At 40.2% G+C, this 21,691-nt stretch overlaps 1 protein-coding gene across 3 annotated transcripts in view; it reads right to left on the reverse strand.

Annotated features, from left to right (window-relative positions):
- Nucleotides 1-214: 214 nt before the first annotated feature.
- AHCYL1 (adenosylhomocysteinase like 1) overlaps nt 215-21,691 on the reverse strand; it is a gene marked incomplete at its 3' end in the record, with an annotated part of 39,580 nt that continues 18,103 nt past the window's right edge. Inside the window, exons 1-17 of one of the 3 annotated variants that reach the window (XM_082434884.1) lie at nt 19,540-19,869; nt 14,520-14,631; nt 12,083-12,226; nt 10,839-10,939; nt 10,301-10,403; nt 9,045-9,139; nt 8,359-8,465; nt 7,403-7,519; nt 7,083-7,146; nt 6,188-6,276; nt 5,754-5,824; nt 5,283-5,377; nt 5,099-5,197; nt 4,622-4,690; nt 4,089-4,167; nt 2,828-2,948; nt 215-2,306 (exon numbers count right to left, since the gene is read on the reverse strand). In XM_082434884.1, the coding sequence (XP_082291010.1) occupies nt 2,300-2,306; nt 2,828-2,948; nt 4,089-4,167; nt 4,622-4,690; nt 5,099-5,197; nt 5,283-5,377; nt 5,754-5,824; nt 6,188-6,276; nt 7,083-7,146; nt 7,403-7,519; nt 8,359-8,465; nt 9,045-9,139; nt 10,301-10,403; nt 10,839-10,939; nt 12,083-12,226; nt 14,520-14,610 (1,452 nt within the window). In that variant the 5' untranslated portion in view covers nt 14,611-14,631; nt 19,540-19,869. Of the gene's footprint in view, nt 2,307-2,823; nt 2,949-4,088; nt 4,168-4,621; nt 4,691-5,098; nt 5,198-5,282; nt 5,378-5,753; nt 5,825-6,187; nt 6,277-7,082; nt 7,147-7,402; nt 7,520-8,358; nt 8,466-9,044; nt 9,140-10,300; nt 10,404-10,838; nt 10,940-12,082; nt 12,227-14,519; nt 14,632-19,539; nt 19,870-21,691 lie in introns of those variants that run through there. The other 2 variants (XM_082434882.1, XM_082434883.1) reach the window with 2 other exon arrangements.

The raw sequence follows: 21,691 nt of genomic DNA on the forward strand, positions 1-21,691 counted from the left end.
TGTCCAGGCCCAATGCTCAGCACAGAGCAGGCATACAAAATTTTAAGATATTACTGAAGAACTCTGCATGAAGCCTGTTCTTCTACATATTAGGTCCTAAACAAATCTCTCTTAGATACTGCTAACTGACCCCTGACTTGTCCCTTCTTAGAAAACAGATTCTAATGAAATTTTTGCTGTTCAACCAGGAATGACACAGGATTCCAATAAGATCTTATCATTTTAATTGACTTTAATGATTATTGCTCATCTGCAAGGATTAATATTGCATTCATTAAAAATCATTCAATACAAAATAAACTTGTTCCTCCCAAGTTGCTCTCTACACGCTCCCTCTGATGCCAGACATTTTCCCACAGTGTCCTTTGTTACATGGCTTGACAGAGACGGAGCCCTTACCTAGTATTTCTATGGACACAGTAATAGATATGGGAGCAGGGGGCAGGCCAGAGGGCAGCAGGACCTGGGCCCCTTCCCTCCAGCAGAACTCACACGATGGATACCACTGTTGGCCAGGTTACCTCCCCTAAAGGATGTGCTGTTCTGATTGGCTGGTTAAACGCCTTGGGAAAAAGGGCTTGAACCATTAGCATCTACAGAGAAGAAAGCATGGTCACAGTGGCAGGGAAGTGGGAAGGGGCTGGTTATGGAGAAACAGGAGAGGGGAAAAAAGTTTTGGCAAGATCACTGACCCCTGCTAGGAAGTCACAGAGTGAAAGCTTTCCTTCTTATATTTCTATTTTTAATTAATGTCTGTCTTCTCTGATCAATGGCAATAGGGAAATGAAAATTTCTAGTATCTAGCACTAATGCCTGACCCAACTTTGAAGGATCACCAGCTAGAGCAAGTTGAGAATTTAGAATCCTGGATAATTATACACTTAAAGCTCATGAGCATAAAGCTCACCTGACCATGCAGAAATGCTGGTGAGCAGGGTGCATGGCATGGGAATACATCTCTCTTATCTCTGAGGATTCTTTCAGAGTGTGAGCCAGGACATACTGATTATTTTCTCTATGCACAAACTGCCCTTTAAGGTCTTAGTTCATAAACTTTCTGTGACATGTGTCAATCAAAAGTGGTACTGCTTCTGTAAAACTAAAGTTACATGGGTCCTAAAGCCCGAGACAAGTTATACAGAGCTAATTCCCCTCACCCTGACCCAATTTGTCCTTCTTCCTCCCATCCACATCTACCTCCCTTTAAGTATTTTAAATTGCAGAAGCACAGCTGATTAGAAATTTGCTCTTAAAGGATAAATCCTAAAGACAGAGCTCAGTGCTGTATACTGAGTAATGGCTCAAGAAATTTGCTTTCAGCACAAGCTGATGGGGCAGAGCTGATAAAATTTACTGTTACGGCCCCAGTTCATTGATGCTATAAACTATGGGCTAGAAACTGAGGGATTATCAGAGTTTGAGATCAGCATTTCTCTAGACTCAACTCTGCACTTTTAGCTCCAAAGGTTCAAAAGATAAACTGATAACAACTAACCACTCAAGCAGCTCCTCAGTATTAAGACTAAACATTTTTCTTACTTAAAAAAACAAAACAAAAAAACAAAAACCAAAAAACAAACAGAACAAAAACAAACAAAAAAAAAACCAGAAATAAATGCTAGGGGACAAAATTCAACTTAATAGAGTACAGTCTGGATAAAAACCTGGAAAATGAGAGGGTCTGGTGGGAGTGGAGGAAGGGCTGTACTAAATCCAAGTGGGCCTACCAGATCTTAACAAGCGACACTCACTAGTACACATCTCTGAACCAAACATACCACCTTTACACAGGAAACAGGGCTTGGAACATCTAGGGGAAATTAACATGCACCACCTATATATAACCTACCTGCCTGGTAGGTACCATCCCTGCTCCTCTGAAGAAGTGAAAGAGCACTGATTTCAGCAGCTAAGAAATGGGCTCTTTTAAGGCAATTTAGACATTGCAGATTGTTCCACATAGAAGGTACCTTAGCATTTCCTGTTAATAAGGTACCCAATTAAGACTATAAAGTCCCCAGAAATGGTAAAGAAAGAATCACCTTTCTGGGCTGGGAGAGTAAAATCCTTCTTTAGTGACTAGGGTGAGAAACCTTGAATCTCAGTTTCATCTAAAGAGCCATGAAGCAAGTTCCTGTGTGGTCTGCAGAACTTGGATAATGAGATGAAAAAACAAGAAAGAAATTATAGGAAAAAAAATCAAGAGGAAAGGATTAAGAAGAAAATAAAAGTTTTCTTAAAAAATATTTCTTTTAGAGTTGTGTGGTTCATGTGGACTGGTCCTTGGTAATACGGTCCATTAGTATCTGTAAAGAAAGAGATTGACTGTTTAGTACGTGTGTCTTCCACATGAGAGTTCCAAGAAAAGAATCCAAAACAGAGAACACTCTCCAGGGTCCTTCCCCTGCCCAGGCCAGGGATTCCTGCAGTAATTCCCCAAGGATTATTCCTCCCTGCGCTTCCAAAGGACTTCCAACAATGCCATCTCTAGCTGTATCTCCTGCTCCCTAATACTATAAATCAGTGGTTTTCAACCCTGACAATACATTAGAATAATCTGAAGAAGTTTTACAAAATAAGCCGGGGCCCCATTCTAGACTAACTCTATTAGAATCTCTGGGGGTGAGGTTCAAGCTCCAAAATTTTAGAAAATGCTGACTTCTTTACATCTACTACTAGATATACAATTTCTCTGTTTACCTTGTTAGTGTGAGGCAGAGTTCTTGTACTCTTCAAAATTAGCTATAACACTATTTAAGAAAGCTGGCTAGCCTGCATGGCTTAATATTGGGGAGAAGAGCTTTTCATTTACTTTCTCCCAAGTTACCTGTAATAATTGGGTTTGAATGGACCATTTTTGTTGAGTCCCAGATATTTTGCTTGGTCATCTGTCAGCTCTGTCAGGTGGGCATCAAATGATGGCAGGTGCAAGCTGGCAACGTACTCATCTAGGAAGAACAAAGCGGCAGGGGGGCAGACTCCATTTCAAATATGCCTCTCAGGGCATAACTTCCCCCTATTTTCATCTGAAGCTTCTTTGAGAGAGAGGACAAGGCTTGGAATAACTTTGAAAGAATCTAACTCAGAATATTTGCTTAATTTAAAAAAAACCCTCAAAGTTGCCTTTAAGGTATTTCTCTCAGTACATCCAGAGTGCATTTAGAAAGCCATTTGCCAGCGGGACAAAATGGGCCGACTTGTTCCTCCCCATTCTTCTCTGGCAAAGCTTTTGGGTTCACCTCAATGGCCAACATACCATGTACTATTCTCACTTTCCTGCAGCAACTTCCTCAGCTGGATTATAGTCAAATTATGAATCAAAGTGGACACCAGTAAGGTCAAAAGAGTTAAGTCATCAACATTTACTTACGATAAGATCCATAAAGGTCTCAAATCTTAGGATCATGGATTTCTAAGGCAGCTGGCACAAATGTATTAGTTTTCCACAGATAAGCTTCCTGGGCTTTTACCTTTATGAATATGAATTGGAAACCAAAAACCAAAACCCAAAGGTAAGCTGAGGTAAGCTGTTGAAGGGGACAACAGCAAGAAGTTTTTTAGCTTTAAGAGGACAGGGGTTTGGGCTGACCAATGAGAGGGGAGGTTGGCACCATATTCAGAAAGGTAAAGAACTAAAGATGATGCATTATGTCACGTGAACACAACACAGTTGACCCCTGGAATGACAGAAGACTGTTCGTATATCTCATAGAAGATGGACAATAAAAACTATATTTCTGTTTCTCTCATTTTGGTCCCAGGCTATAATCAGTGGTAGTAAGTTTAATAAACTTCATAAAGCTACTCAGGATAAGAGCATCTACCCTAAACCACTGTGCTAAAGCACCTTTACTCATTAGCTGTAATTCTTACTACAATTTTGCAATATATTTAGTATTATTCTCACTTTACTGATAAAGAAACTGAGGCTCATGGAGATTAGAACTTGTCCCGAGGTCCAAAAACCACTAAGTGCTAGAACAGGGATTAGAATCCTGACTCTAAATCCAATGCTTTTCATGATATTCATTTTACCAAACCATGCAACAGTCTGGGGATCAATATAGGTTTCTACTGCTTTTACTCACCCATTTTCTTAGGAAGCAAGTATACATCTTGTTTGTATCGTCCCTCAGGTGCATTATAGAGTTCTATCAGTGCCAAAGCCTAAGGCGGGAAAAGAGGGTCAAAAAACACAAAAACACTTCTTAGGGACATTAAAAAACAAAAACAGAAGAAATAGATTTAACAGGGTCTTGGGGTAAATACTGAAGTGATCTACCACAGTGGCAGCACGCAGGACTTGGACTGTGGTAAACACCAGCACACATCACAGGAGGATTTACTGGTGTTTTTGTTTAGTTCCTAATAAAAGAAGAGACTAAATACAACTGAGCTGAAACACTATATTCTAAATTAAAACAGCCAACCAAAGGGACACAAACACTGACTCTGCCTGACTGATTATCTTCTACACTTGAGAAAGCCTAAATCTTGACAATTTGTAACCTGAAGAAAACAGGTTGATAAGAACACAGGAGGGCACACTCTCACTGGAACTCTGATCTAGGTCCAGTTCCACTCATCTTAGCGCAGGCTAAGCCGGCCTTTTGTCACATACCTGTGTTGTAGCTGTGATGGACAGAACAAAGGTGGGAACTGTGGAGCAGCTCAGATTGAGCAGACGACCCTGAAACGTTGAAACAGAGCCCTGGTATGAGTTGTGTTATCCCTCTGTCATGTCATGCAAGTCACGCAAATGCAGGAAAGGACTTTATACTCCTCTAGACTCAGTTAGTAGAGGAAGAATTACAGTTCCAAATCAGGACTCTAGGTTTTATCTTATTTTCTGCAAGTCCATCTGAGTCTGACAAACTGAAGAATCAGCTGTGGTCAGGAAGTAGTATGTTACTTAGTAAAAAGTAGATATTTTTTGAGTGATTCTATTTTGGAGACCAGACTATTTGAGAAATATACCTCTATCCAAAGATAGAATTCAGGGAAACATAGGCCGAATATGTTTACCCTGCCGCCCCTCCCCGGATGGCTCTAACCATATTGCTTGTGCTGTACTGCCCGAACCCTTGTGTGTGTGCACCTCTGCCAGAAGGACGACGCGTTTGCCATCTGGCCAGATGACATGATCCACCTGAGAACGTACTCGCTCCCATGTCAGCTCCGGAGTGCGGAGGCTGGTCTGAAAGGAAGAGAGCGCAGTTGACTGGCTATAATGGAAGGAAGCAAAAAAAGGCCTAGCAACAAATCAATGAGAGAAGGCTTACCACATCAATTTCTGTGTTTGAGTGGCCCATATTGCATACGATACAACTGTTTTTCATGCGATCCAAATGCTCCCGTGTCACTACATTCTTATTTCCTAAAAGTAAAGGAGAGTGGCTGAGGAAACAGATCCTGGCGGGGAAAGGTACTGACTGGCTTTCAGTTAGAACAAGGGAGAGAGGTTTGCTGGCACTAAAGAGCATGTATACACTGTGAGGAAAGAAGTGTGCGTTGCATAACAGCTCCTTAGGCTCAGTTATTTGGTTTTAAGATCAAGCAGGATAAAAAGCCATCAAGGAAAAAGGCTCTTTGTTCTGGAAAATATGTTAAGGTTCTGATAGCTTACTCTAGTTCTCAGACTTTTACACAGAACACAGGTCTTACTTACTTTATATAAAAGTCAATTAGATCATTTTCAAGATTTAACCTCAGAGTTAATACTCCTCCATGCACACCAAAGCACTGACACTTACCTGTGCAAGTTATTACGACATCAACTTGCCGGATGACTTCATTTAGCTTTACCACCCTGAACCCATCCATGCTGGAAGAAAAGGAAGGAACACTATGAGCAAAAGCAAGGAGGCAGTGGGACAGAAGCTGGTCACAAAATGAGACAATTAAATGTCTTTCTAAAGTTAAATCCAGGGCTACCTCACTGGAATGGTAGTAATAAGCTGTGCTAAACTATACACACTGGGCTCTTCAGACTCCCCAAGATTCCATCCAGGAAGGGAAAATACCAAGAAGCTCTACGAGTGCCCTATGATTACAATGCAGGGAACAGAGCAATCTTAGTCTTCTCCTTCTTTGAGAAATTTCTCCAAGGAATGGTTAATACAATAATCAAACTCTTAGAAACATAAAGTCCCTGGAGTGAACCTAATGGTATTACCGCTGTTCTTACCAGGCCTGCAGAGCACAGATGGGGTCAATTTCTGTGATATAGACAATTGCTCCGAGGGCCTTGAGAGCAGCACAGCAGCCCTTTCCCACCTGCAGAGCATAAGAAAGAAGTCAGGTCCATTCAGGCACAGATATTTAGTAGGCAGGTAGGCTCTCTGGGAGATGGGAATTAGCCTCCCTGAAACCATCAATCATCTAGCAAGTCTTTGCAAAGATGCTCCAATCCAAGCAGAGGAGAAACAGATCCTGATTATGTTGTGACCCTTAGAGGAGTGATTTAGCAGACATTTCAAGGGCTTTAGCAAGGGCTGGAGCTTGGGATAGTAAAAGAGATAAAGGAAATAAAAGTATCACCATCAAGGAAACAAGACCAAGGAACAGCAACTGTAACCTCTAGTTTCTTGTTCCAGGAAAACCTGATAACTATCACTTGAGAAGCATCTCACTCAAGGACAGCCTAGCAGCTCAGAAACTTCTGTGGGTCATTGTTTATGACAATAAATAAAATCTCTTGTCATCTATTCTAGTTCAGAGATAATCAACTATATGTCACTTCAGATTTTACCCTTCACTCCACTATAAGTCACCCGTGGGACCAAAATGCTACATATTTACTTGAATTATGTCTCACAATGAAAAGGTTACTGTTATAACTGGGGGGAAATGATGCCAACATTCCACAGCATAAGACAAAGTGGTGAAATCTAAAAACTCAATTCGTTCTATATGTCTCTATTCATAAATCTGAATAAAGGACTTTTGCTACTATTTTGAGACACTTTATCTAAAAGCATATTTTAAACCCTGCATCAGTTTACACTGACAGCACAAGTCTCCTTCACTCAAAATTTCTAACAAGTCTGTGAAAAGGCAGACAGTGAGGCCCAGCTACTTACCTCACCATAGCCACACACCACCACTTGTTTCCCACCGAACATTACATCTGTGGTCCTCTTCAGGCTGTGGAAACAGACAAGCCTCAACTCAAACATTATTAGCTCAAATACAGTCCCTCTGAAAATTAGAAGTGTGGGCAATGCCCCATAAGAACTTCAACTGGAAGTTGGCTGGGCTCAGTATGAGATAGAATGCCTCTAATAAACTTTTAAAGCCATAGGAAGACCAGGGGGCAAAACTGGAGGGATATCAGACTAACATTATAACCCAAGCCAAATTTACCCCCTATAAATTTGAATAATTATACATTTCAACCTACCCATCTAAAATGGATTCTCGGCAGCAGTATAAGTTATCAAATTTCTGTTTGGTAACAGAATCGTTGACGTTCATGGCTGGAACACAGAGTTTCCCAGCTTTGGAGAGCTGATACAGCCTAAAGGGAGAAGAAAGCCACAAAAACAAAAACAAAGTTAGCTGGTAAAACACAGTAGCTGGCAAAGTCTGCCTAATTCTCTTCAAGCTCTATGCTGCCCTCCCCAGTCTTATTTATTGCCCAAGAATATTAGTAAACAAGGTAATTCCTTGTTATCCCTCCTAACTTCTTTTCATTTTCTCTTCCCCAACTCCCACCCCCTTTTTTTTGAAGGAAAAAAACCTTTCAATTGAAGAAATTTACTTCTCTTTCATAAAAGGGGATACATTTCCTTAGACCAGCATTTTCTTAATCTTTAAAAAAAACCCATGCCTACTTCTGATAAAGATTATCAATGATTCTGATATGGTTCCGTGTGTGTGTGTGTGTGTGTGTGTGTGTGTGTGTGTGTTTAAGCATGTGTAACGTGCCCCCAAATGAGAAACACTTTCTCAGATATTTTTTAGGTATTCCAACAAGCAAATAATATTTTGCCCAGTATTATTTTTTGTAATGTGTATAACATATAGTTTTACAATAGATTTTTTTCGTATTTCAGATATAAAATTATAATCCAAAATTGAATACAGTTTTTCAAGATATATTCACTCCCTACCTCCCAGCAATGACTGAGAATCACAGTGGAATAAATGGGAGAGAAAATGTCTGAACTAGAATCTGAAATAACTTCTTTTTAGGGTCTCCTTGATTTTTTTTCAAAGGTAAATACTCAAAAGTTTTATCTAAGGAAGATACTCCCATTTAGTTACAAGCCTGAAACATAGCCCTAAAGCCTAAAAGAGACCAGAAGAATCTGCTGAGGCAAGGACACAAGGGGCAGCTACTCCAGAATCTGTTACCTGTGAACACCAGTCACGCTCTCTTCCACAATGCCTCGGATCTTCTTAAACACGTTTGGATACTTCTTATAAACCCAGTGGGTTAAGTCTCCCCCATCATCCAGGATCTATAGAACAGCCAGAAGACTTCTATGGGCATTCAGGCTGCTAGAGCTGGGGGGAACTTTGAACCCACTTTCTGCACTAGTAAGAGAGCCCTGTATGTTTTGTAGAGCACTCCTCAGAGCTCCTTAGAGCAGGTTTAGACAGTGGAAACACAGTCAAATTTGTTGGTGTAAGATGGTTAAAAGGATTCCTAAGTTTGTTCTAGGCTATGGTGAAGAGTAGTAGGCTAATCACAGACTCATTTTTTAGTCTAGAGCCCTGATATAAAGCCCCTTGGAACATAAAAGGAGAGCTGGGGCAGGAAGGAAAGAAACCAGAATTTTACTCCAAAGAGGTACCATATCATTTTCTTCTATTTCATTCTGCTGTGTTTGAGCCACGTGTGTTCAGTTGGTCTTACCCTTCCCCCGCCTTTCCATTCAGTACTCAGACCCATCCTGAATAGGTATCAAGCTAACCATTTTGGCAACAAAGTAAGTGCATAAGACCAAACATCCGAAACATATTTAGGGAACCATGCTTTGAGGGAAAAAAGGAAACAAATCCATTGTCAAAAGTGTAGGATGAATATGCATTATTACCATGTTGGCTTGCCACCCATCCATGTTCACACAGCGGTCAATACACCACCAGAAGTCATCTTCTGACTCGCCCTTCCAAGCAAACACTGCAACTCCTGTAGACATGGAAACAACTCAGCTCATTCCTCTTTGGGGGAGTGTCCTATACCAACATCACTCTCTGAGATCCAGGGCAAGAGAAAAAGGCTAAAGAAATTATGCTGGAAAGGAAACAACTTATGGAGGGCAAAAAGTCAAAAGAGCATCTTTAGTTCAGAAATTAGTTAAGAATTTAAGGGATTTTTGTTTTTGAAAGTATTTTAGAACCTTAAAATGTTATTCTCTTTGGTCAATTTTATACGTGGAACTTTATTCTAAGGAGATAAAATGAAGTGGGAATCAAAACAAAGCTGTTCACTACAACATTATTTATATTAGCAAATATCTTGAAACAACCTAAATGTTCCACATTAGGAAAACAGTGAAGTAAAATCACATGGCCATATGACTTTTATAAATGATGCTGTCGAAGTTTTCAGTGACATGGAAACTACTTCTGAAAATGTTATATTTACGTTATAAAATTGTATATATACTGAGACTTATTTCATCTCTGTAAAAAGTGAATAGAAAAATGGAAAAATATGTCAAATATTATCTCTGTGTAGCAGGATTTTAGGGGAACCTCTTAAATTTTCTGCAATAAACATCAGAAAAGAGTAAACAAGAAAAACAAAAGTACTATACAGTTGCTTTCTGAGGATCATAGGAAGATGGGAGAACCTTAAAGAAACTTCAGAGTGATTTTCTTTTGGACATTTTAACAATAAAAATTGCTTTATGTTTAATTGAACTCATAAGTAGTTCATATATTTTCAATGCAATATTGAATACCAAATTATCTAATGAACTATCAAATAGATGGTACTTCTTACTTGTGTTCTCTCAAAAGTGAGGAGACTTTTGTGAAAGGAGACCAGCTGAGCTCATACTCACACAGCTCACATAGTTCAAAGTTCTTTCTCATTCATTTAACATTAGAATTGGGCATTTCCCCATATACTAGATTCTTTACAAAGATCATTTTAAATGACTATACAATATTCCACTATGCATATGGACCTTTATTAGCCATTTCCTTCCTGTCGACACTTTTATTACCCTCCACATTTTATAGCCCCTAGACATACATGACACTGTAAAGATAATTCTGATATGTAAAAATTATGTTTAGATAATTATTTTGCAGCAAAGTCAGTGAAAAAAGCTGAGCTTACCAGCCTCAGCCAGTGCTGCAGCCACTTCATTCTGAGTGGAGTAGATGTTGCAGGCAGACCAGCGGCACTGAGCCCCCAGGGCACAGAGTGTCTCAATCAACACCTATATAGATGTATAGGAAGACAGAGTGAGAAGGAGGAGGGCCAGACTTGAGTGGTAATTAAGAGAACAATGCCCAGCAACTCAGCAGCAACAGGTGCTACACTGGGAAGTTACAAAAGGGTGTGTAATCCACTGGTTAGTACACTGGAATCTAACTTTACCCCCCAAAAATGGTCCCACAAGTCTTAGTAACATATTTATAACAATCATATTTTTGCAAATCGAGATCTCCCTAAGTCAGGTTGGTTAAAAGTAGGTTATATCTATACAATCAAAGTAGAAAACCCCATTATTGTATAACTGGGAGGTTCCACTTAATAGTTAGCACTTGGAAGTTAGATAGGGAAGGAAAAGCAAGTAAAAAAAAAAGAAAAAGTGTCCCTCCCCACCCCCACTCCCATCAGAAGACCATCACTTTTCTCCCAACAAACTCACCGCTGTCTGGGCTGTGATATGTGTACAGCCCACTATTTTAGCACCAGCCAAGGGCTTCTCCCCCTGAGCACGTTTCCTGAGTGAAATCAGAGCAGACATGTCTGTGAAAGAACAGAGTATTTGAGCTAGGTCTGCACTAGCAATATCATTAATTCCTGCCCCAGCGACATCTAGGGCTGGTCTGGATCTGTTGAGATATGGTGAGGTAAGGAAGAAAAACTCTAAGCACATTTTTTTTTTTTTTTTTTTGGCCATGCCACGCGGCTTGTGGGATTTTAGTTCCCTGACCAGGGACTGAACCCGGGCCCTTGGCAGTGAGAGCATGGAGTCCTAACCACTGGACCGCCAGGGAATTCCCTCTAAGTATATATATTTGATGCCTGGCAGCTTCAACTGCAGAACAGCAGCAGTGAGTTGTCATCTAATCACTTGGAATTTCTCTCTTCCTCTACTGTTTCAGCCTTATATGTATAGGGCTTATATGTAGTCAAATTCTCAAAAGTGATCGAAATGGAAGGTGTCACCATTCATCTGGGAGAAGAGGGAAGTAGTTATGGCATTGGCTAATGGATTCCTATATACTACAATCATCAGACCAGGAAGAAAGACTTTACATCAGCAGAAGCCACTTGCTTCTGTTTTTCTACGCTGTCTAATCCTATTCCGTCAGTTTGTTAGAGTTCTGTACTCCTGCCCAGTATAGAACATGCCTCCAATGTGAAAGCAACAAGAGTAAAGAGACATTATTGGGAGTGGGGCTGGGTAGAGAAACCAAGATTTAACTGATTGTCAGTCATTTTTACTCTTGCTCCAGCAGAGGGTGCTCAGGATCAAAGACCAAAAGGGACCCTAGGTCACCACATCCTTAGCTGAAAACCCTCCCACATTTGCTGCTTCTGGGAAATCTGGGTCTCTGAGATTGGCAGCCGCAGAACTAACCACCACGTACTGATCCAGGACTTGCTGACTCTGCAAGCAGATCTTTGAACATGGTATCATGCGGGAGGAAAAGAGAAACTACTCTGTGTAATTACCACACGCTGAGAACAGGAAGCAGCAGGGAGAACAAGAACAAGAATCCTGAGGCTCAAGCTCCATACAGATAGATTTGTTTATATAAAAGTCCAAGATACTGGAGTTTCCCAGGAGACTTTCAAGTTAGCTTTCAAGCCTTAAGTTGTTTGTGCATCCTGATGACTAGCAAGTGGGTTGCTTCTGGTCCCCTACCCACTCCCTTTCTTTACCTTGCTCTGCAATCTCAATCTCCCGGCGTCCAAATTCTGCCTGCTTGATGTTCTTCACACAGAAATTGCTGCTGCCCTTGGAGTTGGTTTGCTGCTTTTCTCGGGGGGAAACCTCATCATCAGAGCTATCTGTATAGGACGCAGCTAGAGCCAGGAAAGAAAGAAATGAGGAAAGAAAAACCTCAATGGCCCCAACTCCACAGAGTGCAGTCACCAAGGGACTCTCATTTAAGTTAAGCGAACACTCTTCATTGGAGCCACCTTTTACGTCTCTCTCCGTTCTACTCCTCCAGGGTCTAAGAAACGGTATGAATGAAACTGTTGTAGATCTTTCGGTATTGTGGCCCTTTTACCCCCCCGCCCCCGATGACTTTGCCATTAGTGCCTGTGATAAGGAGCTATTGATCCCAAAGCTGCACCAGCTCAAGAGAACCCCTCAAAATAGGGGCACTTGGTCCCAACTGGGACTGGAACCAGACATGGCAAAAATGGAAGAATAATTTAGGGCATATAAGGAATGTTATTTCTATAGATCACTAGTTCTCAAACTTAAGTATCTAAAGCATCTGTCAGAATCACATGGAAGGTTTGCTGAAACACAGATGGCTAGGGCCCCACTGCCACAAACTCCCATTCAGTAGGTCTCAGATGGGACCCAAGAATTAGCATTTCTAACAAATTCCCAAGTGCTGCTGATATTGCTGTTGAGAGGATCATACTTTGAGAACCATTAATGTAAAAGAATAAAAACAGTAAGATAACCTTATCTTATAAAATCTTATAAAGAGATTTTACACTAGGTTGCACTAAGGAACACAGAAATGACACAAAAGATGAGCAGCACTAGTTCTATTGCCAGCCCTGAGATCACTCAAGATGTTCAACTTTAAAAAGCAGCTTCACAAAAAGCTAAAAATGTCCTTTCAGATAGATATGCAGGAGAATATAAAACAATCACTCCTTACCTCTCAAATCACTTCTTTTCTCTCATTGAATATTTTCCTGATCACCGTCTCTGCCAGTGTACCAGGTCTCTCGCTGACTTCTACATACACATCCTCCTCTGTCCAGCTAACACAAATACTACTAAAGGTTATCTATCCACTAGGACAATTTAACTCTATCACTAAACTTTTAAAAATGCTCTATTAGGTCCCCATAAAACATGGCCATCAAGATCTTTAAAGACTTCTTAAAGCTTCCATCACTCATCCCAACTTTTTCTCTTATAACTCAATCTTCCAAATTTTTTTCTCTTAGCTATAATTAGCCTGCTTGTCACCTATCACTTTTTGTATCTGTCTCACTCCAAGACACCTTTTCACTTATGATAGTCATTATATTTTGGAACCTCTTCTTGCACACATGCTCATAGTGAGACTGCATATTCATTTTTTCCCGTACTTAACCCTGTATATCACCATTTGTACTTGTCTGCCTATCTTGTCCATAATGGGCTATCAGTGTCACAGGGCAGAGAATAAGTTTTTAAAAATTGTCTACCCGTTTCTTTTTTTTTAAAACAGTCCTTATACCTCAAGCCCAGTCCTAATGTTAGTAATACAATGCAAACAAGATTATGGCAAAAGAAAATAAATGGCTTTTGGTACAAATTCCTTTGCTGACATTCATAGCAATCTATGACCTTGAGCAAGCCTTTTAATCTTTTAACAATGTTTCCTCAGTTGAACACTGAGGGGGTTGGATTAGATGCCCCATTTCCTCCAGTACTCAAACTAAGATTCTATATACTCTTCCATGTTAATTTTCTAATACCCGCCTCTAAAGCTGAGAAGGGCACAGTTCAAAGCAGAAAAAAAGACTGCTTATATAGGGTTAAGATAGGAGAGGAGAACTAAAAAGAAACAGCTGGAGCCACATTAGTTGGACTCTTTCCCACTCCAGAGGTTAACAGGGGAAGATATTTCAACATAAAGGGTAACCTAGTAAATAAAAAGAGCTAAATACTAATTTTTATTGTTGACAATTCAAGCAGTCTTAAAGGCAAGAAAGAAAAATAGGTGGCAGGGTATATCTTTAACAAAGAAATCAGAAATTATGCTTCCAAAGTACACCTCTTCTTCAAGGCCAGTTCCGGCAGCCAAAATACCATTGATTTTCTCCCTTCTCAATGTGGGTGAATAAACGTGGGAATGGGAACCGGCCCAGTACTACCAACCAGGCACTGGCCACAGACCACACACAGAGACCATCCGGGAGGAAAGTCTCAAGATGACAAAAGCTTCTCCAGCTACAACCCTGGCTGGGAACATTCCCATTGCCCAACCACTAGTTATCAGCTTTCAGCACAAAGACGGGCAGTCCTGACATGAGGCATTTTCAGATCCTAGATAAGTGAAGAGAACTGGGTAGAGCACTAGCTCAAGACTCTGGAAGAGGGAGGAGAGATCAGAGAGAACAGGAAGTTCACACCTACCTGAACTGTAGCTGTCAGTGGAGGACTGAGAAATAGAGCGAGACAAAGATCGTCGACCAGTCTTGGTGGGGAATTTGGTGAACTCCTGCATGTCATCAGCAAACTGGATTTGCTATAAGAGGAAGACAAAAAGTTGAAACTTACAACAAGGGTTCTATGAAATGTTTCATTTTTAAAGGCCATACATTGTCTCCCCTAAAAGCTAATATTATCATGTGGCTCCTACTAAGCCAGCAATTCTTCCACCAGAAATGAGGGCGGAGGACGCTATTCTCTGACTCCTCCCAAAATGCCAATTACTATCTCTTCCCGATAGTTTCAGCAGAATTTTGTGGGGAGAGGGGGAGGAGAGAGAGCTTAAGATCCAACTTCGTTTAGCATTTGTCTAATTTCACAGGTCTTCCTTCCCACGTTCCATAAAGTTTTCTTTTCTCTTATAACCCTGAGACATTAAACCCTTTACCCTTGCTCTCAACTCTATCAAAAAGCAGGCATAATCTCTTAGGGCTTCTGCTTGTTTTTTATTTCAGAATATTCTCTTGTAGCACATTCTTATCCTGAAGTTAGCAATGGTCTTGTTTTTTGAAAGAATCATGAAGAGATGCCTTAAATGGTGATGGACATTGGGGTGCTAATAGTCAGAGTCTGATCATGTACCTATCCTTCACAAAGCCAATGGAATATTGCCAGAACCTTCTATACACAGTATAGAAGAAAATACCAGAATATTCTAACAAAAATTTAAAAACACACATACCATAGTAAATTCCAACTAATTAGGACTAATTTGAAGGAAGGAGAAAATAATGACTTGGTAAACTCTGTATTAAAAACTTTCTTAACCATAATTCAAAAAGAGTCATGTACCACAATGTTCACTGCAGCACTATTTACCATAGCCAGGACATGGAAGCAACCTAAGTGTCCACTGACAGATGAATGGATAAAGAAATATGGCACATAAATATGGCACATATATACAATGGAATATTACTCAGCCCTAAAGAGAAACGAAATTGAGTTATCTGTAGTGAGGTGGATGGACCTAGAGTCTGTCATACAGTGAAGGAAGTCAGAAAGAGAAAAACAAATACCATATTCTAACACATATACATGGAATCTAAAAAAAAAAAATGGTTCTGATGAACCTAGGAGCAGTACAGGAATAAAGACACAGACGTAGAGAATGGACTTGAGGACACGGGGAGGGGGAAGGGTAAGCTGGGACGAAGTAAGAGTAGCATTGACATATATACACTACCAAATGTAAAATAGCTAGTGGGAAGCAGCTGCATGGCACAGGGAGATCAGCTCGGTGCTTTGCGACCACCTAGAGGGGTGGGATAAGGAGGGTGGGAGGGAGACGCAAGAGGGAGGGGATATGGAGATATACGTATGCATATAGCTGATTCACTTGTTATATAGCAGAAACTAACACAACACTGTAAAGCAATTATACTCCAATAAAAATGTTAAAAAAAAAACCTTTCTTAAATGAAATAAGGCAGAAACAGATAACTTTTGAAGGATACTTGGAAGACTGGCTTTAATAAATAGCAAATAGCTTACAATTAACATTACTTATAGTTAAATTAATTAGTGTTTCTGAAGTGCAGGAAAACACTTCTATTAACTGGTTTAAACCTTCCTCCTAAACTCCTGTTTAAACTCTGATAAACCCTTTCTTTGAAATATAAAATAAACCTCGACCTCCTCTGAAAAACAGAATGGTTTGAGAATCTGAATCAAGCTTCTCCTCACAAGCTGATTAAATCTGAAAAGGTTCCCATGGAGAATTCATTAAGCTAAGTTTTCAGCAAATAATATCTGGAAATGTAACCTATTACAGATTAAAATCTTCTCTCCATAATGCTAGCAACCTGGTTATAGGCATTCTGAAGCCAGGAATAGTAAAACGCCCATTAGTTACAGCTGCTAAACATTCCCCTCCTCTGTCATATGTACCCTCCAGCTAGGGTAGCATCTGGTGGCAGTGTAAGAATCAGGCATAACTGTGCAGCCTAGGCACAGGCAGCTAATATGAGCAAGGCGATTACTGAATTAGTAGGATTCTACAGGTAATGAAGCAGTAATCAAGAGAACACAGACTTGTGTTTTTACACCAAGAATCAAAGCAGAGAATACTGATGTCATAGATAATACTACTGGGCAGCAGTCCTGAAAGAAAAACTTCAGTGTACTTTCATTTTAAACCTACCTTGGCTTAACATCCAACTGGGCAGTTTTTCTTTAGGTTACTTTGTGAAATACAGAGGAGGCAGAGTCCACAGACTGTATTTTTAAGCCTAAGGATAGATCCTAAAGGAATGGAAGGGAAAGAGAGCTACATATCCTGGCATCTAGACCAGGGTCTTGCACATAGGAAGCATTCAATAATTATTTGTAGAATGAGTGAACCTTTCAAATTTCTTTCTTCTATAAGATCAAATCAATCGAATTTCAAAAATAAATAAGTAAATAATAAAGATTCAAGCTAAACCACAAACACTACACCTGAACTTGATTAACAAGTATCTTCGTACACCTGAAGAAGCAGCTTTTTTAGTTTAGGTGCTAAAACTTTAATTAGCTTAAATGTCAAAAAGACAACTGCCTTTCAAACCCAAACCAAACCAAAACCATTTATTGAAGTGGCCACAAGTCAGCATCTGCCCTTCTAGATAGGATTTCCCACTGTATGTTCACATGACTTCTGCAGTCAGCAAAGCTAGATTTACTGAAGAGATTAATCCAGGACCAAGGTAATGACTTTCAACCCAATATGCAGTTATTTTGGTGGCAGAAAAAAAGTCAAGAGACCATCAACACCATTTAACACTCTCCAGAGGAAGCTCTTCCTCCATCAGCTTCCTTGCTCCTGGCCTAGGCAGCCTATTTGGAAGTTGCTCTCCTCTAATGACTGTTACGATTCCCTCCCTGTTCATCTTTTTTTTTCCCCAAAGGTTCTGGGTATATTCCCAGACACCACCTACCTGGGGGTAGGAAGGGTGGGGAAGGGAAATGCAATAACATTTGCAGCTTTTTTAAATAAAAAATATAGACAGCCTGCTGTGTCAAGACAGAAATGTATTTCTTTAGCAACCTAAGAACTAAGAGTCATAATCCCACCCTGTAGAATGGGATTAGGCTTCAGTAGTCTAAAGCTTAGCAAAAACTTTCCCATCTAAAAATATGAGACTGTTGCAAGACTGCTGCAAGAAGCTTACTAATCACTGCAGCACCTCATCTCTCAGATAATGAATATGGTCCCTATTTGAAGTGGGCAGAGAGTTAACTCAGGCCATGACATAAATGGGTCGTTGTCTATTCTTGCAGCATTTTGATAACCTCAATGCTTATAAATAAAATGATTCAGCTACACAAAGATACATGATAACCTTGTCTTCTCTCCCATCCCAAACTACTTGCAGAAGAGAACCTATATCAATAACTGCTGCTGTGAAATGCAGCTTCTCCGCTAGTTTCCATCAGGCCTGCTAGCTCCACTGGCTCTCTTCATAGCTAGTAGCTCTGTCTTCTCCTTGGTGAAGTACCTCCTGGAGTGTTGTTCGCCTTCACATTGTAAATAGACAGTGTTGCCAAAAGCAATTTACAGATATCACAAGTTTTCTCTCTAGTGAAGCCAGATCTCAATAATAGCCTTCTAATTGGGTTGGACTCGCTGTACTTAAGCGAAACATGGTCAGTTAGTTGAAAACAAAATACAAAAAATGACTACAAAGTCATTCTGTTTACATTACTTCCTATTTATCATGATTTCTTCCAATCATTATTAAGTCTTAATTGGTATGCTTTAATGTTTCTTCAAATCTAGAGCTGTAAGGAATGCCAGGTCTAATATGATGTAGGATGGGGATGAGGAGGAGGGAAAAGAAGATAGTTGAAGTCCAAAAAGGATCTGAAAATCAAAAAGTCCTATGTTAAAGAACTATTCTGTTTCAATACTCACCACCCCATATAAACAGCCTTACCCACAACAAACACACCAGTGTTCTATTTTTTTGGCCGAGCCGCATGGCTTGCAGGATGTTAGTTCCTCCACCAGGGATTGAACCTGGGCCCACGGCAGTGAAAGCACTGAGTCCTAACCACTGGACCGCCAGGGAATTTCCACCAGTGTTCTATTCTTGAACTAATATCAATCATATATGAGAAAGGTTAGAATATCAGATTGACCCATTCTGCAAATAGCACATCCAAATACAGAAGTGTACTTGCTGTGCCTTAGCGACTCAATTAAATGTCAGGCCAATTTTATGTGCTATTTTAGAGCACCTTTTAAAATAGCTTGGTGGGTACAATGGTTGACTCTTCTATGTGATACTGAGAATGGTACAAAAAGCTCTACTGAAGAAACAATTTGGCCTATGGTACATCTACCACCTAGTTCTAAGTCTAGTGACAGAGTGAGCTAAAAGAATTGCTCTACAGAACTTAGCAAGAAGAAGGAATCATAGTCAATCGATAACAGCTATAAGACTCCAGAGAAGAAAAACAGTCGTATACTACTTGTTTAGTTGATCTTAATTGATATTTTTTACCATCAGAAGCTGAGAAGTTTACTTCCACAAACACATGGTCTATCTACTCAGATTAAGTAGCTTAATTACACTTCCTTCCAAGGTCCCACCCAATTTTGGCTTCTAGGTCCTAAATCAGAGAATTAACAGCCACCAGAATTCCGCTATGACACTATGGCCAGTGGAGGGTGATCAGGATAATATTCAGAGTATTACTTTCCTTTAGTCAATACATCTAGTAGGCACCAACTAAGTACTCAGTGCTATTTCAGGAAAGATCTATGGAAGATCTATGAAAAGATCTATGGACTCCTTCCAGGACTCCTACCACATCTTTTCTAATCCCCTTTTCACACATCTTCTGGCTAATTTATTCCTTCTTCCAAAGATTCTACTCTCACCTGCTCTTTTTTCAGAGGAAATGAAGAGAGTATGGCTGTCAGCATAAAAAAAGTCCAAGACCTTTTTTTGATACTTACCACTGATCAGTCTGATTCCCATTTCAGATGAATCCAAAGAAGCAGTTATCAATAAACACCAACTTCTTGGTACAAGAACTATTTCAGACTTTCAATCAGGCAAAAGAAATTTCCCAAAGATGAAAGGCATCCCTTTCTCAACTCGTGGCCCGCAGGTACACCAACAGAAAACAGCTTATCTCAAGGGAATCAATCTCAGGCCACAGAGTCGAATCCAGAGCCACCTCCAGTCACTTCTTCCATTCCCTGGTGCAGAAACCAGTCTTCTGAGACTCGGCAGGTTTTGGCTGCTCACTGTCCTCCTTCCCTGTCTCAAATTTCTTAAGTTCTCAGTTTCCCCAGATGGGGCCTGAGTTTCTAGAGGGAGGGGGTAGGCAATCTAATCACAGCACACATCTCCCTCCCTCACTCCACCGGGCTGTGTCTCAACAGTAACAGGATATACACACACACACACACACACACACACACACACACACACACACACACACACACACACACACACACACACACACACACTGCTAGAATCCAATTCCACTGTCAGAAGAAACACTCCTTTCAAAATGGGACTCAACTTGATCTTTCTTCAATGTTGGTGGAAGCAAGGGGTGTGGCAAAACCAGGGCCCACACTGCTGAGTCACTTAAGTGGTGAGGAAGGAACATAAAGCTTGAAAAACTCTGCCAAAGAGTGGTTTTACCCTTATCAGCTGCCCCCCCCTCTTTGTATCAGAGAGCACACTTCATTGGTTTTCTATTATCTCCTAAAGTGCTCTAGTGAAAATGAGTGATCTAGGCCTCCAACTGCCAACTAGAGGTAAAATTAAGAGGTTTAAAAAAATGGCAACAAGTAGGAGGAAAGCCTTCCTAATCTTTTGAAAACCACAAATTACAACAGAACATAACATGCAACCGGACTATGTTTCAATGCCTATTTAGCTATCTACCTGTCCAATTGCCTGGCCAGTCCCAACGTTCCTCGTCCTCAATCCAGTCTACCAATATTATATGAAAACATTCCAGTCATTCTTCTTTTTCTCCTGACACTGAATTATCATTAACTCTAGGGTTGTTTTTTTTTTTCGTTGCTGTTTTTTGTACAGGTGACTGAAGAAATCTAGGTTCTTAGAACATACCCATGACTTTACTGATACACCAAAGTTCCCCCCGCCGCACCCCCCAGCACCAGTTGCACTTTCTATTTATTTTTCTAACTTTATGATGATGATTTTCAACATAAAAAAATTAAAATAATATAATGAACATTTGTATACCCTCCACCTAGATTGAAGCTTTCCATTTTCCATATTAGGTTTCTTTCTCTCTATATATACATATATACACATGCATACTTTCAAACAGTCCTGCAAAAAAAATTTCCAAATATAAAAATTCATAGTAAATTCTTCAGAGTGCATCTTCTAACAAAGATATTCTTCTACAGAACCACTATAACATTATAATACTTAAGAACATTAACAACAGTTCTGTATCATCAAATATCCAGTCTGTATTCAAATTTACTTAATTTTTCTCAAGTATATCCTTCATAGTTGTAAACCCGACTCTTCCAACCCAGGATGGAATCAAGGTTCACTAAATGCATTTGGTTGTTATGTTCTTTTAGTCTCTGCTAATCTAGAAGAGTTCTCCTGCTTCCCACCTGCCCCCGTCCCTGACCCACCCCGCTCTGTGATACTGACTTTTCCTCCCAGAGTCCAAGCCAGTTGCCTTATAGAATCTCCCATATTTTGAATTTTTCAGACTGTTTCCTTCCTGTGAACTGGATGTTCAGTTTTGGGGGTTGGTTAGAAAGAGGTTAAAATTTGGCAAGAATATTTCATAGTTGGTGTTGTATACTTTACTTCGCAGCATATCAGGAGGCACATAAAGTCAGGTTGTTCCACTACTGGGGACACTAACCTGAAACCCGTGGTTAAAGTGACGAACATCAGTCTTTGAAAGGAGTATTTTCTCCTTTGCAAGTAAAGGTTAATTTGTGGGGTGATCCTTGTCAGCCTGTGAATGTCCTGTTCCCTAGTGACTTTACCATCTGTTCATAATCCTTGCCTGAGCCAATTATACTGGGGAGGAGGGGGGTTTATAGAATCATGATTCCTATCATTCTTTCCACATATATTAGGCTGGCATGT

Source organism: Balaenoptera physalus (assembly GCF_965194825.1).
Source record: "Balaenoptera physalus genome assembly, chromosome: 1".
Lineage (NCBI taxonomy): Eukaryota > Metazoa > Chordata > Mammalia > Artiodactyla > Balaenopteridae > Balaenoptera > Balaenoptera physalus.